General features: G+C 38.0%; 1 protein-coding gene across 2 annotated transcripts in view; it reads left to right on the top strand.

The window, feature by feature from the left end:
- SLC22A16 (solute carrier family 22 member 16) overlaps positions 1-17,531 on the top strand; it is a 39,275-nt gene extending 21,744 nt beyond the window's left edge. Inside the window, exons 3-8 of one of the 2 annotated variants that reach the window (XM_075145667.1) lie at positions 1,848-1,965; positions 3,856-4,405; positions 6,319-6,446; positions 6,834-6,943; positions 7,443-7,542; positions 12,637-17,531. In XM_075145667.1, the coding sequence (XP_075001768.1) occupies positions 1,848-1,965; positions 3,856-4,405; positions 6,319-6,446; positions 6,834-6,943; positions 7,443-7,542; positions 12,637-12,849 (1,219 nt within the window). In that variant the 3' untranslated portion in view covers positions 12,850-17,531. The remainder of the gene's footprint in view (positions 1-1,847; positions 1,966-3,855; positions 4,406-6,318; positions 6,447-6,833; positions 6,944-7,442; positions 7,543-12,636) is intronic. The other variant, XM_075145668.1, reaches the window with a different exon arrangement.
- The last annotated feature ends 984 nt before the right edge of the window (positions 17,532-18,515 follow it).

Below are 18,515 nucleotides of genomic sequence, written 5' to 3'. Positions count from 1 at the left end.
TACCTCAGAAGAACACCCAGCCGTGCCCCTCTATCCATATGAGAGTCAAACGCCTAATCTACGCTGTACTTGGTTTCGTCTCAGGCAGTTTATGTACCTGTGTTTTGCTTTGAAGGCTGGTTTAGTGTTATTTATCTCTTTCTATAAAGGAGCTTGTTGACTAACAGCTCTTTTAGGTGTAGGGTGACACAGTTTTATCCCACAGCTGACAGTATAAGCAGAAAAAGGAGACCAGGCGTGTTGTTTTCTGATTTTCCTTCATTAGCACAACGCTACGGTGTGACGGTTACGACATGGGAACGCAAAAGTAAAGATGATCTTTTTTTGATTTGGCTTTTAGAACACATGGAATCAATCCTGCCTCCCGATCCAAGGCTTTGTGAAACTGTATTTAATACAAAACCAGAATATAATGCCAACATTTGTTCTGCGTCCCTTTAAATCATTCATAGCTTTATCAATTAACACTCAGACATTATTTATAAGGTTAGGATCATATTGTTCTCATTTCCATTAATTCAAGCCATGGACAGCCAGTTAAGATAATACACACATTCTGAGTTGCAGATTTACAACTGTAGATTTTACAGCTGAAAGTTATTATTTTCTGACACATCCTGGCTGGTGGGAAATAAGTTTGTGGGTTCTTCCCATTCCCAATTAACAGATTTCCCAACAGAGGAGCTCCAACAGCTAGGACTCACTGGGATCTCTTCTGGCAGGGATCAGACACCAAATGTGCATGACTCCAGGTCCAGGTTGGAGAAAAATAGGAGTTGCTCTAATGTAGTACCAAATACTCATGGAGAAAATCCGACAAACGAGCCCACACCCCTGAAAGTCCTCAAACACTCTGTCTAAACGTAATATCCACATCTGTGAAAAGCTGTTCACAGTGGAGTAGATAATAAGAGTCCCGGAGAATATTATCAGGGAAGAAAAATGATTCCACGCATTTTGTATTACCGAACATTTGTAGATAGAATATAATGAATCCTCAATAGAGGCTTGTATATCTACTGCAGATTTCTACCTTTTCTCCTCAGATGAGCTTCCTATTGATAGCATGTGCTCACTTGTTTAGGGACAACTGGCGCTACTTAGTATATTTTCTCCCTGAGACACAGGAAGAAGATAAACAAATAGAAGTTCCTTTTTACTAAATGCCCTTCTTTTACACTGGAAATTGCTATGTTGTGGATGGGAAGCTAGTATTTGACATGATTTTTTTTGCTGTTAGTATACTAGCTTCCGGGATTTCTGTGTTTGTATATGCATGCATGTGTGCTGCGACGCAATCAGAAAATTCAGGGCAACTATGCAATCGTCATTTATTAGAGAATTCAAGTTTAAATAACTGGACGAAGATATGTTACAGAGGCCTTTCATTACTATCCAACTTGGTTCTTACTTTGGCAAGAGATGGCATGTGTTATCACAGCTAACTTTTGTTAGAAATTATTAACTAGACATTACTTAATATAAAATATCTGAAAAAGCAAGTCTTACCTACTGTCCTCATAAATAAGACAGAGTAAATTTGCAGATTAGTTACGTAAAAGTTAAACCTGAAACTGGATGTGAGCATATTTAATGCCCACTTCTGCACGTTGCTTCCAGCCAAGAATTGTGGCATGGAAGTTCCATCCATAGGAGCTTCCTTTTTCTTGGATGTTGGAATTACTGAAAAATTAATATAGGTAACTAAACCAGAGTTTCTGTGGTAAGTGAAAGTATTAAGTACAGTATTTCCAGACTCACTTCCAGATAGGCTTTCTGGAATTGCAGATGTATTTTAACAAAATGTTTGTGGTTATTCACAATTTTATTACTGCTGTGATTTGCAGAGTGGGAAGACAGCGTGTTATATGGTTCACAAGTGCTGGTCAGTTTGTATTTGGCATCGCAGTGGCCTTCACATTTGACTACTACAGTTTCATGATTGTGCGTTTTCTCCTTGCTATGGTAAGAAAGGGGTTCACCCTGGCTCTTTTTATGTGTCATTTCCTACCCCTTCTCAGGAAAACCTCCCTTTTGTTATTATTTCCTCCCCTACTTCATTATTCTAAAGCCCCCTCTGTTGCACTTATTTCAGCAGAGCAGGGAGAGTCTGAATGTTCTTGGACCACAGCACTTTTCCTCTTTGAATTAATAGAAAGCGTCCGTATGGAGCAGTGTTTGGTACTTCCTCCATCCCAACCTCTGCTGGACTGGTAATTAAATACCAAGTGTGAGCAGCAAACTCTGGATTCTGCATTGCAGCTGCCATTGCATTTCTCCTTATTGTTAGAAATGGAGTGTATTTTTCTTAAAATAACAAATCTATAATAAGTATGATTTTTATCTCTACAATTTTGAGTGATGGAGGAGAGATGCACATTTTCTCTTCCATGCATCTCTTTGGTCTTTTAAGCTACATCTGAAATACTAAATGCATAGGTAGACATGTTTAACACCTAGATGTTTATACTGTACTAAAGTGTATTCCAGTATATGTGTTTATGCATATCTATACACATACTTTTATATATATGTATGATATATATCCAATATCTGATATATATTCAATATTTATGCATAGTAACCAATTTTAAAGTACTGTTTTACATCCAAAACCATAGTATTTGTAGTCTTTCACTATATAATGCATAAAGAAATTAGAATGCTATCACAAGAAAAATTATGTAACTTATTTAAAGTAGGTTAGAAATTTGAAAATAATCACATAGTTTATTTTATTTCTGCTGACAGTGCATTAGTCAAGACAGGACCTTGCACCTGGAGCTCCTTTTGCCTGATTAGAGCTCAGAAGGATTTCCTAGCAGGAAAAACTGCATGAGCATTTCAGCTTTGAACAGTGAGATCAACAGGAGTCCCTCTGGCTGTTGATGGGCTAGGGACTATGGTAGTTTCGAAAAGCAAAAAGCTCTGACCACACCAATGCTGTAGGTTTTAACTGCCAACTGGGACTGATTTGCGAGATGGAGATCTAAAGATCTAGCCCCGTGCTCCTGAGATCAGCGCACCTTTCCTATCAGGTTCAGTGGGTTCAGAATCAGAGGTTATTAACTGGAATATTTTTAACCAGAAAATTGATTAATCAAAACAATATACTGGAATATTTTCTAGTCTAGATTTTCTAGCTGTGTTTTGAAATGGTTTGAGATACCAAGAGTTTGACTGTTGATAGAGAAATTGAAATGTATATATATATTCAGTTATATGCATATATTCAATGAAGAAATACTATAATGCAGAACATGTCAGTAATTGCATTCGCTAGATAACGTATGAGAACTTATAACCTATAATATATGAGATTCTCTTCCAACATTGTAAAAATTCGATTTAATGAGATAATTTACAAGGGTGTGGAAGGTAATTCTCAATAAATTTGCAGTTTCCTGACATACAGATTATTAATAGTCTACTTAAAAGCCAAGGTCAAGATTTTCAGAAGTGGAAATTACGTCAGGGGACCTCATTTTCCCGAGCGTCCAGTTGTGATGTCATTCAGGGACCTGATTTTTGGAGGTGAAGGGCTTAGTGACATCAGCAAATTAGGCTCTTTTTTAGGTGTCTCTTGCTGGCTCTCCCCCACTACAGAGAAGCATCCAAAATCACTTCACATTTTTAAATACAGTGTCCGGGCAGTCTGAAGGTTTGAGTGAACTTTTTCTCCAGCTGATTTGTTTTCAGGGTTGCCTTTTTTTCTGCCAGTGTGGGACATGCCAGTGCGGTGGCAATTAAGTGTACACAAATGTGGAACACTGTTAGCTGTTTGTTTTTACTGCTGTTGCACAAGGAGAGTAGATAAAAACCTCACACTTTTTTTTTCCTCTCTCCCACCCCCAGGTTTCAAGTGGCTATCTGGTTGTGGCTTTTGTTTATGTGACTGAATTTGTTGGCATTAAAGCACGAACCTGGGCTTCTATGCATGTCCATGCTTTTTTTGCTGTGGGAATTATGATTGTGGCACTCGTGGGATTTTTGGTTCGGACCTGGTGGGTCTATCAGATATTTCTCTCCATATCGACTCTTCCCTTTGTCTTGTGCTGCTGGATGCTCCCAGAAACACCTTTTTGGCTCCTGTCAGAGGAAAGATACGAAGACGCACAAAAAGTAATTAATATAATGGCAAGATGGAATAAAGTAAGCACCCCCTGCAAAGTTTCTGAACTATGCTCAGTCCAACAAGATGATCTAATCAGTGGCAGAACGGGTGACAGTGACACGTCCTCAACAAAGAAGCACAACATCTTAGACCTGTTTTGTAATTGGCACATTGCAAGAAGGACCATCACAGTCTGGCTGATCTGGTTCACGGGGAGCTTGGGGTACTACGTCTTTTCCCTCAGTTCTGTCAATCTAGGAGGCAATGAATATTTAAATCTCTTTCTCATAGGTAAATATTTTTGTACCTTTTTCTGTTTATGACAAAACTAGAACATAACATTTAGAAATGTCTATAGATTTGACATTTTTAACTTTGTTCATCCAATTATGAACCTTGTTCAAAAAGTTTCTTGCTAACGCTTCATAAAGTTGACTAACTCCTTGAGTAAGGAGGAGTATCATTCAATCCAATTCTCACTGTTTCTGAAAAAAAGAAGATAATTTAAAATTTGTTGGTTTACAAAATTCTTCTCCGTCTGTCTTTGTGATTGTAAAACCATATTCTGCTTTTCTCCTCTTTGCCCTGCAAGCATATAGCAGATCCACACAAACACCAAGGGAAGCAGACCAGCAACAGAAAATTCACATGGCTCTGTTGAAGGCACAAACTAGGAAATCGGGAGAAAAAAATTATTCCTTTAATCACTTGCAGTCATGACATATTGAATCTGTCTGTGTAGAAAAAAGATTCATAATTCTCAGAAGCAAGAATAATTTTAGTTTTCTCAAAAGTATATTAATTCACTTCTAGTATTCTTTTAATTTTGTCGGTCTGACTGTAATCTTCCTCTGGTATGTAAGTTGTTTATAAAGGCAGGTCAGTGCATTCAAGGCCTGATCCAAAGTTTGTTAAGATCAGTGGAAATATTCCATTGACTTCAGAAGACTCTAGATCAGGCACGCAGCTCTGAGTCAGCAGAGAATTAAATCATGCGCTTTGCTTTATGCAACTGAGTGTTTTCAGTGAAGTGAATGTGACTGTTCATGTACGTAAGCGCACAGAAGGACTGGGGCACTCATTAACTCAGTTTGTGTTGTCATGTATTATAGCGTATTGGTAGACTGACATGTTGAAGAGTGGATGCTAGTATTGCACAGAAACAAAAATGTTATGGTGGAGCACAGTGCATAAATCACTGTATCCACGTCCTTCAAAAATATTTTAGCAGACTAACATACACTGAAAAATTGCAACCTGCTTTTACCAACACAGGCCCCAAAGATTGTTTCCTGATATTCTAAGTATATTGACATACTATACGTGTTTAGTAAAGGAATGCAGCATATTTGTTCAGGGCTGTATCTTATGTTCTTCCGTGCTTTTACATTGGACATAGTAGCATTCTTCATGAGCAAGTTGGTTTAAAACATGTCTGAATTGGCGTCAGCTCAATATAATTTGTCTAGGGGCAAATCATGTTCGTGAACAGTCCTAGCCAAACGCCAGTTCTTTAGAGCTGCAGAAGTTTTTCTCTGGAAAGAGACATTAGGAAGAGACGGTCTGAGTAAGAGTGGGATATTGTAAGCAGCTGCCCTCTTTTTAATGGAGAAGAGAGAAAGTTGGAACCGCACTTTCTGTATTTGTGGAGCTGACTTGGAAAACCGGACCTGGAGAGCCCTTACTTGCCTTTTGCATTGGAGTGATGTGGGGCTGAAGCTGGGGGAGGCGCCTGTGGCTTGGGTTCCCTGTCCAGGTGGAAGCTGTTAAATCCTGAGAGGTGTGTTGGTGTGACACCAGCAATATTCCTCATGGGCACATTTAAGCTGTTGGTGTGAAAATACCTGAAGCAAAAGAGCAGCAAATGGAGAGCTTTCAGTCACAAGTGCCAGTGTCATAAAAGCAGGACTGTGGCCTTGCTGTTTTCTGTAATTTTCTACCCCAAAGAGAACGGGAGCTGCTCTGTGCTGTGAAACCCGTTCCCCTTGTCCTTCTCCATCCCCCACTATCGTATTTTAGGCCATGCTTTCCGCCTTCTGTTGCCATTTCTGTTACCAAACGAACTAGCCCAACACACTGGTTCTCTCTAGATTTCACTTATTTATTACCCCCTAGATTAAATGAATCCCCATAAAGAGGAAGTTAGAGTTATAACATGAACATGTGTAATCATGACTTAAAACAAAATAATTTCATACTGACAGGTGCTGTGGAGTTGCCTTGCTATATCATTGCTTGCATTGGGATGGACAAACTGGGAAGGAGAAACACACTCATTCCGTTCCTTATTTTAAGTGCACTGATCTGTGTTTTAATTATGTTCATACCTCAGGTTAGTCATGTACCGTTGAAAGTATTCCTATAGTAGAAATTGATTTTAAAGGCTCTTAAGTCTGTAGATGCAGCTGCTAAATCATATAGTTGATTAAAGTCTGTTCTTAAAATGCGGTTGCGAGTCGAAGATAGATTTCTGTATTTTCAGTACAGGTTTCACAGTTTCATTGCTGGAGTCACATGTAAAATGTTCCCAGGGCTTCAGTGAACCAGGACTGGTAAAAAGTTATACGGACACTAGTTACTTATTGAGACGTATTTTAAAAAAGAAAGCAATAAGTATTGCTTCTTGTTTAAAGAGGGTCACAACTTTTGAAGGATTTAAATGAAGTTTGGAACAGTGTTATTTTCTGGTGATTTATTTATTTGTGCTCTCTTTCAATAGGATTTCAGTACATTAATTATCTTAGCAAATATGGCTGGAAAATTTTCGATAGGTGTGGCATTTGGCCTTATATATCTCTACACAGCAGAACTGTACCCAACAATTGTAAGGTAAGAACTTTCACCAGTCATATATTTTTCATTATTTTGCTGTTATTTCCTTTTCTTTGTTACGCTCCTGGGCCAGATCCAGCAGCTCTTGACAGTAGTGGCGGTGGTCCAAAAGACCTTGGGATGAGTTCCTCCGCTGCTTCAGAGTTGTCTAGTATTTGGCTATATAATACATTTTTATTTAGTTTTCATTTCCATGTGCATTCTTTGGTTTCATTGAGGAACTAGAATACTCAATACTTTCTTAAACATTATTTATGCCTTTCTTAAAAGTCCTGGTTGTTCATCCTATGGTCTCTGCTGAATGAGTGTTGTATTTTTAATCTTAATTGTAGAAGCAGCTGAACTCCATTACAATATAAACTTACACTGGTGTGGCAATAGCTTCCTAGTACCATTGCATAAAGACATGTATCATCCCACTGATGTTTTGAGTGTCTGTGCATTTCTAATTGTTTGCTTTATCTGCCAGAATTCTTATCATTTGGTTTATGTGTAGATCGCTTGCTGTTGGAAGTGGAAGCATGATGTGCCGTGCAGGAAGTGTGGTTGCTCCTTTCTGTGTATATCTGAGAAGTGTTTGGATTTTCATGCCACTTGTAAGTATTTATTTCCATGGTGAATGTTTCTGGTTTTGAAAAGGCATATGTGTCACTTGTGTTCTCAGGAACCAAAAGTTGAACTTTTATTTTGAAAAGAAAATTGAATGAACCATTCTTGTTCTAAATTTTAAGTCTCAGAGTAACTTCATATTGTTAAAAATATGCAGCTAAAGCAAAAGGGAGACATTGAGTCACTGAAATCTTCCGAAAAGTTTTTATGATGGACGATATAACCATACTTATGCATTGAATCCTAGTATAAAATGGATAAAAATATTTTCCATAAAAATATACTTTGTCTATCATGTAACATTAGGAAGTGTCTTAATCCATACTTCTTTAATCTGCAGGCCTAGCAGTTCTTGACCATGCTCATGATTTACTCTTACCTTTTTTCAAAGGCATAGTTCTTCCATTCTTGGAATTCACCATGGGTGGCTGTTTTTTCATAATATTATGCCTTAATCTTTTCCATGGTTTCCCTGGGACACTGCATCTTTGGAATAGCCTTCCAGAAGATCAAGAATGTCTTATGCTTACTATACTTGGTCTTCACAGCTGTCCCAAAGCTCCTTTTTTGCATTTTTCATTTAGAAACAAAACAATTCATGAGATAGAAAAAGAGAAGCAAATAGTATATTGATGAGGTTCACAGTGATTTTGACAAGCAACAGAACCTTGGATTCATTACGCACATCCTACTTGTAGGTGACTCCAGGTCATGCTACCATTAGGTTTTGTGTTCTTCCTCCAGTTGCCCCAAGAAAACAGAGGTGGAACCATTTCTTCGTGGACTTTGGGCATTTTCTTTGCATTACGTAGCTTCAAATCCATTTTGGACAAAATATTTTATGTATTTCCTGCTCACAAATGAATTACATTTCTTCGTTACATTTATGTTATGAGGCAATTGCTGCTTAAAAATCCTGCAGCTATTCAGTCGCTTTTTCACTCCTGAAGTGAAATTTATGCCCATATATGTAAAACCAGAAAGAATTACAAAGGTTATATTAAAGCTTTAAGTAGAGAAGAGTTTATTAATAATTTAAAAATAGTTTGAGTTCTTTCAAAACCCCTTAGAATTCATTGTGCCTAGCACACCAATGTTATATGTAGATTACACATGTCAGAAGGTGAAAATGTAATAGGTTGTGTCTTTCACCTAGATTCTTACTCTAGTTTTGTCTATGACATTGGAATTTCCTGAAGAAGTGGCATTGTCCTTTTGATTTTGCAGCTATAAAATCTTCCATTATAGATGCTGGAGATTGGTTTCAGAGAATTCTTGGGAACTTGTTTCATTATTTAAATTAATTACTTTCAGTTGTTTTGGATGAAAGTTAAGAGGATGAAGCAGACCACAAATTAATTTATTCCCTCAAGCTCCTAAAAAATGTTTTCTTTCTTAATAATGGCCCCATATAAACCAAGATATCATCCCAGAAAAGATGAGGAAACATTTGCACAACAGAGCGGTCATGGGAGAACATTCTTTTTCTCCTGTCAGTGTTTTGCCTTTTCTGGCTGAGATGAAGTTTATCTGTGCAGAAGTGCTGCAGTTAAACCACAGATGGGGAATACTCAAACATGCTGAAGAGCAGTGCAAATGGCAGTATAAACAGAGGAATTATCTCAGCTATGAACAACTCTCAGTGTACAAAAAGTATCCAGAGAGTTTGTAGAGTTGTGTAGTAGTTCACAGTGAATATGTTTTCATTATTAGCTCCTATTATAAAACATTTGTCAGTTTATTAAATAGGCTTGTCTTGAGTTGGAGCATAGCATGCCAAGTCTGAGGTAACGTAAGTGTTTTGGAATGGAAATGAAATTAAATGGATTACATTTGTAAGTAAACTGATATACATCATGTTGATCTGTTGTATACACCACACAGTGTCAAGCAATTACTAATTGCTATTTTGTTTGACAGTCTGCCTCCCATACAGTCATGCCACCTGTGAGTAATGCAAGCATCTCTTTTGAATGCCTGTAAATCTTGAATAACTTGCCAAGTATGTTTTTCATGTGACAACTTTCTAGAAAACTTACTGTAAAGTGACTGCTCCATGTATAACCTATTTCTGTTTCTCAGCTGTTAAGAATTATGTTACAGTAGCCCTTTAACAGACTTGATTTTTCTCTCAGATAAACCATAAATTATAAATCAAAAAAAACCTCCCTTGGGGTCAGTAAAGTTAAATGAATGCAAATCCCGTGTCTAATACTAATGGATTTTCAGGACAAAACTTAACCTTTTTTTGTTGAAGTAGGAATTTTGTAAATAAGATCACATTTTAGATTGGTTCAGAGCCATCAGATGTGGATATAAATATAAATAGCAGACTAAAATAATAATTTGTTCTCAAAAGTAAAAGTATCATTTTGTAGGGCTATTTAATTCAAGTTATCTTTTGTTCTAGACCAAATATATTAAGTCCTGGTCTTAGCCCACTGTGAAATTAAAATTGTTGCTCCAGGTAGGGAGGAAGACATATGAAAAATGTGGTAAATCTTTTTTTTAAGTTAGTTATGGTAGCTGTTAGAAGCTGCTGCCTGTACTGAAGTGCTGGGAATACTTTGAGGGTTTGACTAAGCAGAAAGTCAGATTTGAAATTAAGACCCTGAAAAAGCACTGAATTTAAGCAGGTACTCGCCTCAAATTAACTTCAGTGGAGCTTAAACATACTTAAATACTTTGTACAATAGCACACTTTAATCCATAAGCATTTAACTCATTGACTATATCAGAAGAACATTTTCTGATGCTGAATTATATATGTAAAATAGTACATACATGCAAAATGTACACATTTGTTATGAGCGAGGCAAGAGCTAAATTATGTCAGGTGCCTCATGAAGAAGTATGCCAAGATAAGACTGCAGAAGACTTGCTTTGACTAAATGTGGGTAACTTCATTGATAAGTGTGGTTACTGCCCCTGAAAAGGTAGATGACATTTGAGGAGTCCTTTTGTTAATATACTGTGACTGAATTGTTTCATATTCTGTCTTTCATAGGAAATACTGGAAAATGCTTTGTAGGGTCAGGGAGAAGGGAAACACACTGAATTAGTCGGCATGCAGCAGCTTTCACATTGAAAAAAGAAAACTAACACGTGAAGAGAGCTGAGTTGAAAAGGCAGGAAAGATGGTGGTGTGTACGCTTACAGAATAGTGAGAGTTTGCAGGGGAATAAGAGGTAGGTTCATGAGGAAGGAGAACATGAGAAGAATGCAAAGTGTCTAAAAGACTAACCGAAACAGAGAAGACACACATACTCAAAGCACACAGTGTTGCTTTAACCTTGTTCTGTTGGGCATCAGTAGTGACCCTGCTCTCATAAACTCCAAATATACGGGTACGCATAAGCTTCAATATCCTTAACAGCCTTCGATATCCTCAGATATAAACTTACGACAGCCTAAAGAATGTGCATAAAAGAGGTTACCATGGAATAGCTGCCATGTGTCAATTCATCCTGTCTTACCATGGCAGAAAATCATGTTTTAATTGTGGAGAAGAGTTTTGATACTCAGAGGTGAGACTTTAATATTTTGGAATATATTTTGAAATATCACCCATGCCATATATATATGTGCCTGCAAGGATTTCCCTCAGTTTGTCACTCAGTGCCATTTCCTCGGGTCACGTTACTGCTAGGATTTTTTTTTTAATTTCTCATGGTAAGAGCGTGATTATTTTATTTTCACTGTAGTTTGTAGTATTCAACAGTATTTTGCTTCTTTTTTTATTTTGTCAGCCTCTATGTTTCGTGCAAGTGCGTAAAGAGGAGTGTATGCAACTGTGAATTCTGCTTCTCAAAAGAGTTCTTGAGACAAGCTGTCCTCTTTTGGAGGTAGTGGGGAAGGAACAGGAGCACGGTGCATTTGCATTAAAATAGCTCTGTTGAAGGTTACAATGGAGAATTCCAATTTTAAAACACCTTTCTGACTTAAGGAGAAAGTCTGGCTTAGCTGCAGTTGGTAGCTGGCCAGTTCTTGTCTCAAGCTCTGTGTGAGAGACGTAGGCGTAGTAATTCCAAATGCTCTCTCTCACACTTGGAAAGAAAGTATTAAACAAACAAGACAGACCTGAGAATCAGCATAGGGCAAGATAAGGATAATACAGTATCAAAGTGCACAGTCATAAAATGGAAAAACACTGAGGCCAGGCATGATGTATGCTGTGGAAGCGTTTCTATAAAGAGAGATTTGGGTCATTTACAACCTGACATTGGAAGAATGTCAGGGTTTTAATGCTGTTCAAAGGAGGAAAGTGTGAATTGCTCTCACTGAACAAGGCACAGAAATGAAGGGAAAGAAAAGATGATACTCCTGGAGCATGTGTGTGCTTCTGCATCTACCCCACATGATCCTGATCCTTGCACCACTCGTGCTGAAATAAGCTGTCATTACGGAACTGTGTACACCATGGAGAAATCCAAGATGTGATCCCAGTGCAAATAAATGTCAGTAAATGCCTGCACCCCTAACAGATCTCTGAAACTGCACTTTAGCAAAGTATTCCTGTTTAGAGCTAGCTCGTTATCTGCTGAAGTGCTCTCCTGAGCAGGGATGTGCGCTTCTGTGGCTCCAGGCCAATGATCCATACTGAGAAATTCTGATCTGGCTGTGTGCAGGAGGAACAAGCAGACAGGTACAGGGGGAATAGCTTCAGGAGCTAGAGTGCGAAGTGAGATTACAGGTGGCAGGGTAATTGTAGCTCTGTGAACATGCATGTAAAAATAAATGTATGCAATCCTAGAATCAGTTCTTAAATACACACCTGGTAGTAGAAATACCAAATGAAGAGATATGTATTGTTTTCTCAAACAGAATTATTCCTGCTTGCACTGTATTGATCCCTGGTGGAACAAAACACTTCACTTGCTCTTCATTATTCTGCTGCATAATCTTTCATTTATGCAACAAAAAAGGCAGATCTTTTGTACAGTCAATATTTAAGACTTACAATCTTTGCTTTACATTACAGTTCCTTGTGCTTTTTTTTAAATGTACTCTCAAGCAAGATGAAAGAGTTGCATAACTTGCAAGACATTTCTACCTTTACAGTTACTGTTTATTTCTTCTAGTTGCTTGTTGGAATCATGGCTCTTCTGAGTGGAATATTAACAATAATGCTTCCAGAAACACTGGGAAAACCATTGACTAATACTTTGGTGGAGGCCACAGAAATGGGAAGAAACAAGAAAAGCTGTTCAGGAAAGACTCCTCCAGCACACAGTGGTGCGGCATTAGAAAAGATAGAGATGTTTGGTCAAGAAACAGCGAGCGCTGAGAAATAAAGCAACAGCAAAATGGCTGTTCCCAATTTTAATCATTATCTAATTTATAAGATATTTTTATTCAAGAAATGTGACTGTTCTATAATATCTGTGCCTTTTAATTTGTATCCAGTCTTGCCTTTTCAACAGAGCAAGTATATAAAACCTTTTCCACGTGACTGAGGTACTGCAGAAAATTTGATAGGATTTCTAGATCCCCTGTGAAACTTACACAGGTTTCAGAAAACCTATCTGACTTCCTGTGACCAGTTGAGTGATTACTCTACATGTTGGAACCTACCTGATTACACATATGTAAAAAATATGCCGATTCTTTGCTTCACATTTTCTGCAGTTAGATTTGTAAGCCCACCACAAAGTACCCTTTCTGCTCTTGTCCTGTTGCAGCTGACAGTTACAGGCTTGAGACTTCAAAACATGGCAAACTCAAACACTTATCATTCAAGAGAGAAGGCTTAACATTGCATCAAGTCATATCAATAATTTCAAAGTCTAACTAATTTATTCTTTTTTTTTCAAATTTTCTACTGGAAAAGGTGCCATTGCTAACAAAGCAAAGTATTCTGTGGAACAGCTTCTGACTGAAAAAATAATGCTAAGTTTGCAAAATGTGCAAATAGTTTGTATACTATTCATTCTGTTGAATGGCAAATGTGTTTTTATTAGTGGTTTAGAAAAAATTGTTCACTGGATCTACTGCAGTCTTAGTAAGTTCTTTTTAGTTTAGGTAAAACTAAAATGCCTGATGCCTTTGAAAGTCATATTCATTCCAGACCGTTATTTCAGTGCTCCCCTTCTCACTTATTTCAGCTCAGATCTAGCATCAGATTCTTCATAGCTTTCAAGAGCTACACCAGCAGCTTTGCCAAATGCCTCCATCAAGACCTTCTCAGTCCTCAGTGGAGCAGAATAAGTGGCAAATGGGTCTTATTCAGGCTCTCTGCACAGAGGTGGACTTAGTTTATGAATGTTTAGTAGACATGGTATCTACACACCATTTTTCTCATAGAGTAGCTTTCTGTAGCTCATTTTTTCCTTATACCACACAAAATCAGTTAGAAAAATATAATTTAAAAAGTGCTAGCTGGAGGACACTGATCAATAGAAGAGTTACCAGTTACTCTAGTAGTTTTAGTCAACGTGTCTGTAAATGTCCCACTGTTGTTACACCTCATGTGTGCATCAACACTTACTTGCTGGTGCAGTGATTGTGCCTTATGACTATGGACCACAGAAAACTGATAGATAGGAATGCATCATTCTGGCTGCTGTTTTTATGGCTTTCTGTCCCACCTCCCCTTTTTCAGTCTACCTCCAGACATAGGGGTTTCTTCCTTGCTTGAGGATCTGTCTCCTCTTCTCTCGGTCACCCTTGGTTTGAGGGGGGTGGTACATGAAGCTTCTGTGTGTCGAGGTTCAGACAGCCCTCTCTTGCCTGGGCTGCATGAACCCTGTCACCCCTGGTTTGAAATCAGAGTTGTTCTCATTTTAGGCACCTACTCACATGGTAGCTGGTATGATCTCATCAAACCAAGTCTTCCCTTGTACTTTGCCATGTACCCCAAAATAAGACATCTATATTGCTGTAGATAAATGTTCTGTATAGTGTAGAGTTTAACGGTCACAATTTTCAATTATATCTGCACAATCATATTAGTTTCAATGACTTCTGAAACCAGAATAATGGTTTATATCCCCTTATAAAAGATTTTTTTCTTCACTGCACTCTCCTAGAGTGTCAAGTAGCATTTTGGTCCTGGGATTAGGACAAAATCATATCCTATATGAGGACTAACATGCTTCAAAGCCAAGCAAAAATCGCTAAGTTTAAGTTCAAGGAGTTTCTGTGTGATAATTACATGGAAACAGAAAGGGATCTTTATGCTCTCCTCAGTTCTGTGGGTGTTCCAGTATTTGCAGAGAAAACCTCTGAAGAGAACTGCATAGAATACTATGGCTTCTGTCCAGATATATTAGTTCATCAAAAGAATGTGCTTAACCTTACCCACGTGAGTAATCCCATCATTATTCAGAGAACGACTTGAATACATACTTTGATGACTGAAGATAGGATTACTCACATGCTGTGGCTTTTTATTTTGCTGAAGAGCAGACCTGGTATTCTTCCACTGCTTTCAGATCCCCCTCCACTTCCCAGAGCAGACCAACTCTCCTTATCTGCAAGATCTGTTGCCAAACCATGCATGCCCTGCCTTAAACAGGGGTTTAACCATGCTGAAAAAGAAAACATTATGCAATAGACCTAACAAGGAATTAAACTGGTACTGTCTGACATTGCAGCCACCCTCCCCCCCGCTGCCCCGGAGCTCCAAGTAATTGCATTATTTTGGGGTTCTTTCACACTGATACTCTGTCTTTTATTAGTACAAGGTCCTGTCTTAAACTCCTCAGTCTTGAGTGCTGGGGACAGTACAGTCTATTTCTAACAAGGTACTAAAGAACAACTGAAATTAGTTTTTCTAGTTCCTTACCTGCCGAATAACTGATTTGGGGGTTACCCTGCTAAGAACAGTCAATGCATGTTCTGTGTTCCTTTGACTTGCGGGATTCAGGACCTGGTCATCTGTAATCGGTATACATAAGGCAAAGAAAAAAAAAAGAAAAAAGCAAACACTTAAATGCACAATGATCCTGAGCAATCCTTACAGGCTAAAACTTAATGGTGATTCTAAAACACAATGTAGCTTGATGGCTTTTAATCCCAAAAGCCAGTTCCTCCTGTCACTGAAGTCAGTATTTGGTATTTAGTCTTTGATTCAAATGAGACCTGAATTTCCCTGCACTAATGATGTTACTTTTTTCCCTGCAAGTAAAAAGTTTATTCATCTACAGGTACACCTTTTGTGACTTTATGCATGAATAGCTTAGAGGATGCCTTGGGTTATCCTATTCTTTAACCTGAGGAAGCGTATTACTGTAAAAAAGGAAATAGCATGTGTCTGTATGTCTCTAGCATTTCTGTTTGCTTGTTTTTTCCATATGGACAAAAAATGTGTTTAACACTAGTCATACATTATAAACGTAGCATAGACAGGGTGAGTTGATTTCTTTCTCTTAAATAGATTATCTAAATCCTCTCGCAAGAGAGCACTGAGTTTGAGAACAGATGCTTCTGTTCCTGTGGGGCATATTCTCCTCTTGTTGCTCATAAAAAGAATGCCTTTTCATAGTTTCTTATCTGAGTCCTTAAGTTCATTTATGTTTGTATTTGTCATCTCTATCTTAGTGCAAATTTATTGTGCTGATCAACGTCTCTGGGGTTACATAATGGTTTTATGAGATACTGGATTAGAATTCTTATCTGTCTTAATTGCTGGTCATTATTGCACAATGACAAATGTTTTTGTCCTAAATTTGATACCATATTTTATTAGACAGTCTTACAGTTTGTTAAGGACATACTTTCTGGGTTAAGTGTAGGAATGAGAGCAATTATTAGTTTAATGATAACTGAGAAAAAATAGTAAGTAAATGTGTTTGATATTTTGAACCTGTATTTTAAAACAGATGTATTTTCTACTTTAATAACTCACTTCAATTTATTTGTGAAAATTTCTATAGTTTAAAAATTATGAAGGAAAAAAAGCTATTCAAACTACATGCACTCTGTGTCAACTGCTTTGGGTGGTACCCTGAATGTCTGAACAAGGGAGTGAATCCTGCCTGAAGGCTGAGGGGTTTTGTGTAATGGCTCTGTGGAAACAGAAGGTGGTCTGAGATCCCAGCTCTGGGATGGAGGAATCTGGCATTCTCCTGCATCTTTCACAGCTTATTTTTACCAACTCCTTACGTGCAGTCACTTAGGAAGCCTCCGTAGCGTTGGGCTCAGCAACATGCAAGGCCTGTGAGTGCCTTTTGCAAGGGCTTACAAAATGCAAGGTCACTTGCGCCATGGAGGCATGATGCCAGAAAGGCATTTGTGGCTGCAAAAAGGAGGATCTGGATTCATCCTATACTCTTGTACAAATATATCTTAAAGATGCTTGTCTGAATCCCACAACAGATTCATAGGGGAGAAATTAAACTCAAAGATAAAAAAAAAAAAAAAGAAGAAAAAGAAAAGATGACTGTTGACAAAAGAACAAGTGTATTTTATCAGGAAAAATTCTAGTAAATGCAGTCGAGCAGTATCCGCATTGTTACATCTCTCATGAAGAAAGGTTAGAGCACATCTAAGTACTGGTGACCTAATAATTTTGTACAAGATTCTGTACCAGCTGGAGTGTGCAATTTTGGTAACATGGGGGAAGTATGTACTCATAGGAAGGAGTTTGTTTGCCTAGAATATGTGGGTTTAGTACAATATATGTTAATTTTTTTTAATGTGTATTTATTATCTGCAATTATGTGCAAGAATAAAGTCAAACACATGTTATTTAATCTTTAGACCTTTATGTAATTTAATGAACTCCTAACAATCACCAGCACACTTTGGTACATGCTCCCTTGTAGGAGCTGGGCTGGTGCTTCAGCGTTCCACGGAGATCCCTCCTGCAGGGAAACCAGTGGGATACCTTCTGCGTGGTTTAGGCTGGCAAGTATCACCTGCGTGTCTTTTTCCTGTTTGTGTTTGCAGGTATAAACCAAGGTTTGGGTAATGATGTGTTATGTGGTGACTATGACAAAATATGCATTAAAAATGTGACATGTTTTTCATTTCAGTTGCAGGAAGAATATGGGTTTTTTTGCCTTTATTTGTATAAGCTGGTTGGGGCAGTAGTCCCTCGGACCAATTCAGTAGTGACAAAAACAGCTGCAGATATTGTAGATTGGGTGTAAGTTGATCAAAAAAGGACTATAGGAATGGCAAAACAATATAACTTGTACCACTTGGTGTTCAGTGGTTGTGAAAACTAACTGTAACTTCCTCGTGCAGGAACTGGAGTGGGCAGACAGTGCAAGGAAAATGAGAACTGCAGCAATCTATCTGTTGCCCTGTTCTTTGTGATTTGTCCTCTTGGCCCTTCTCAGGAACCTATTTATTTTTCACTTCCCTTAAATCTCAAATTAGTGCAAACTACTCAATTTTCCATGCATATTTTATTAATCTTATGTTTTCTGATCAAGTTACACCCATCACTTGGCTTCATGATTCGTGTTTTAATGGCTTTATATGTCCTTGCCAGGTGATTTAGGTTCTTCCCTGAAAGTCACCATAGTGAATGGTTCAAATATTTGTTTGCTAAAGTTGAGAAATTTGAATCATCCCTGATATACTGATTTCAAGAGCACCGAGTTCAATCAAGCTGAGAAGAATCAAGCCTAAAAAGTATATACCTCAAATGGGGAAGTATCTTTTTTTAATATGACTGATATATAAAAATGATTGCAGAGAGGTTTGTACACAAAACCAGCTCTTTCAAAGAAATTACTATCCTAGGTTTATGAATTATCAGAGGTAATGGGGAATATCTCATTTAGTGACAAATCAACTCTTCTCTTTCTGCATTCCCGTTTAAGACACAGGCTTGATACTGCTCGGGTGTTTGTTGCAGGTGAATAGGATCCAGCCATGGAGTGCTCACAGGCATCTAGTTATTAACGTTGCCTCATAATGTTCCGTGTGGAGATGAACTGACTTGCACAGGAATAAGAAAAAACCAGCACCAAGGGGTGATCCTTGTGAAGATTCTCTCCACAGTCTC

This window comes from Calonectris borealis, chromosome 3, assembly GCF_964195595.1.
Source record: "Calonectris borealis chromosome 3, bCalBor7.hap1.2, whole genome shotgun sequence".
Taxonomy (NCBI): domain Eukaryota; kingdom Metazoa; phylum Chordata; class Aves; order Procellariiformes; family Procellariidae; genus Calonectris; species Calonectris borealis.
Note: the sequence above shows the minus strand (reverse complement) of the source record. Positions and strands in the feature narration are given on the sequence as shown.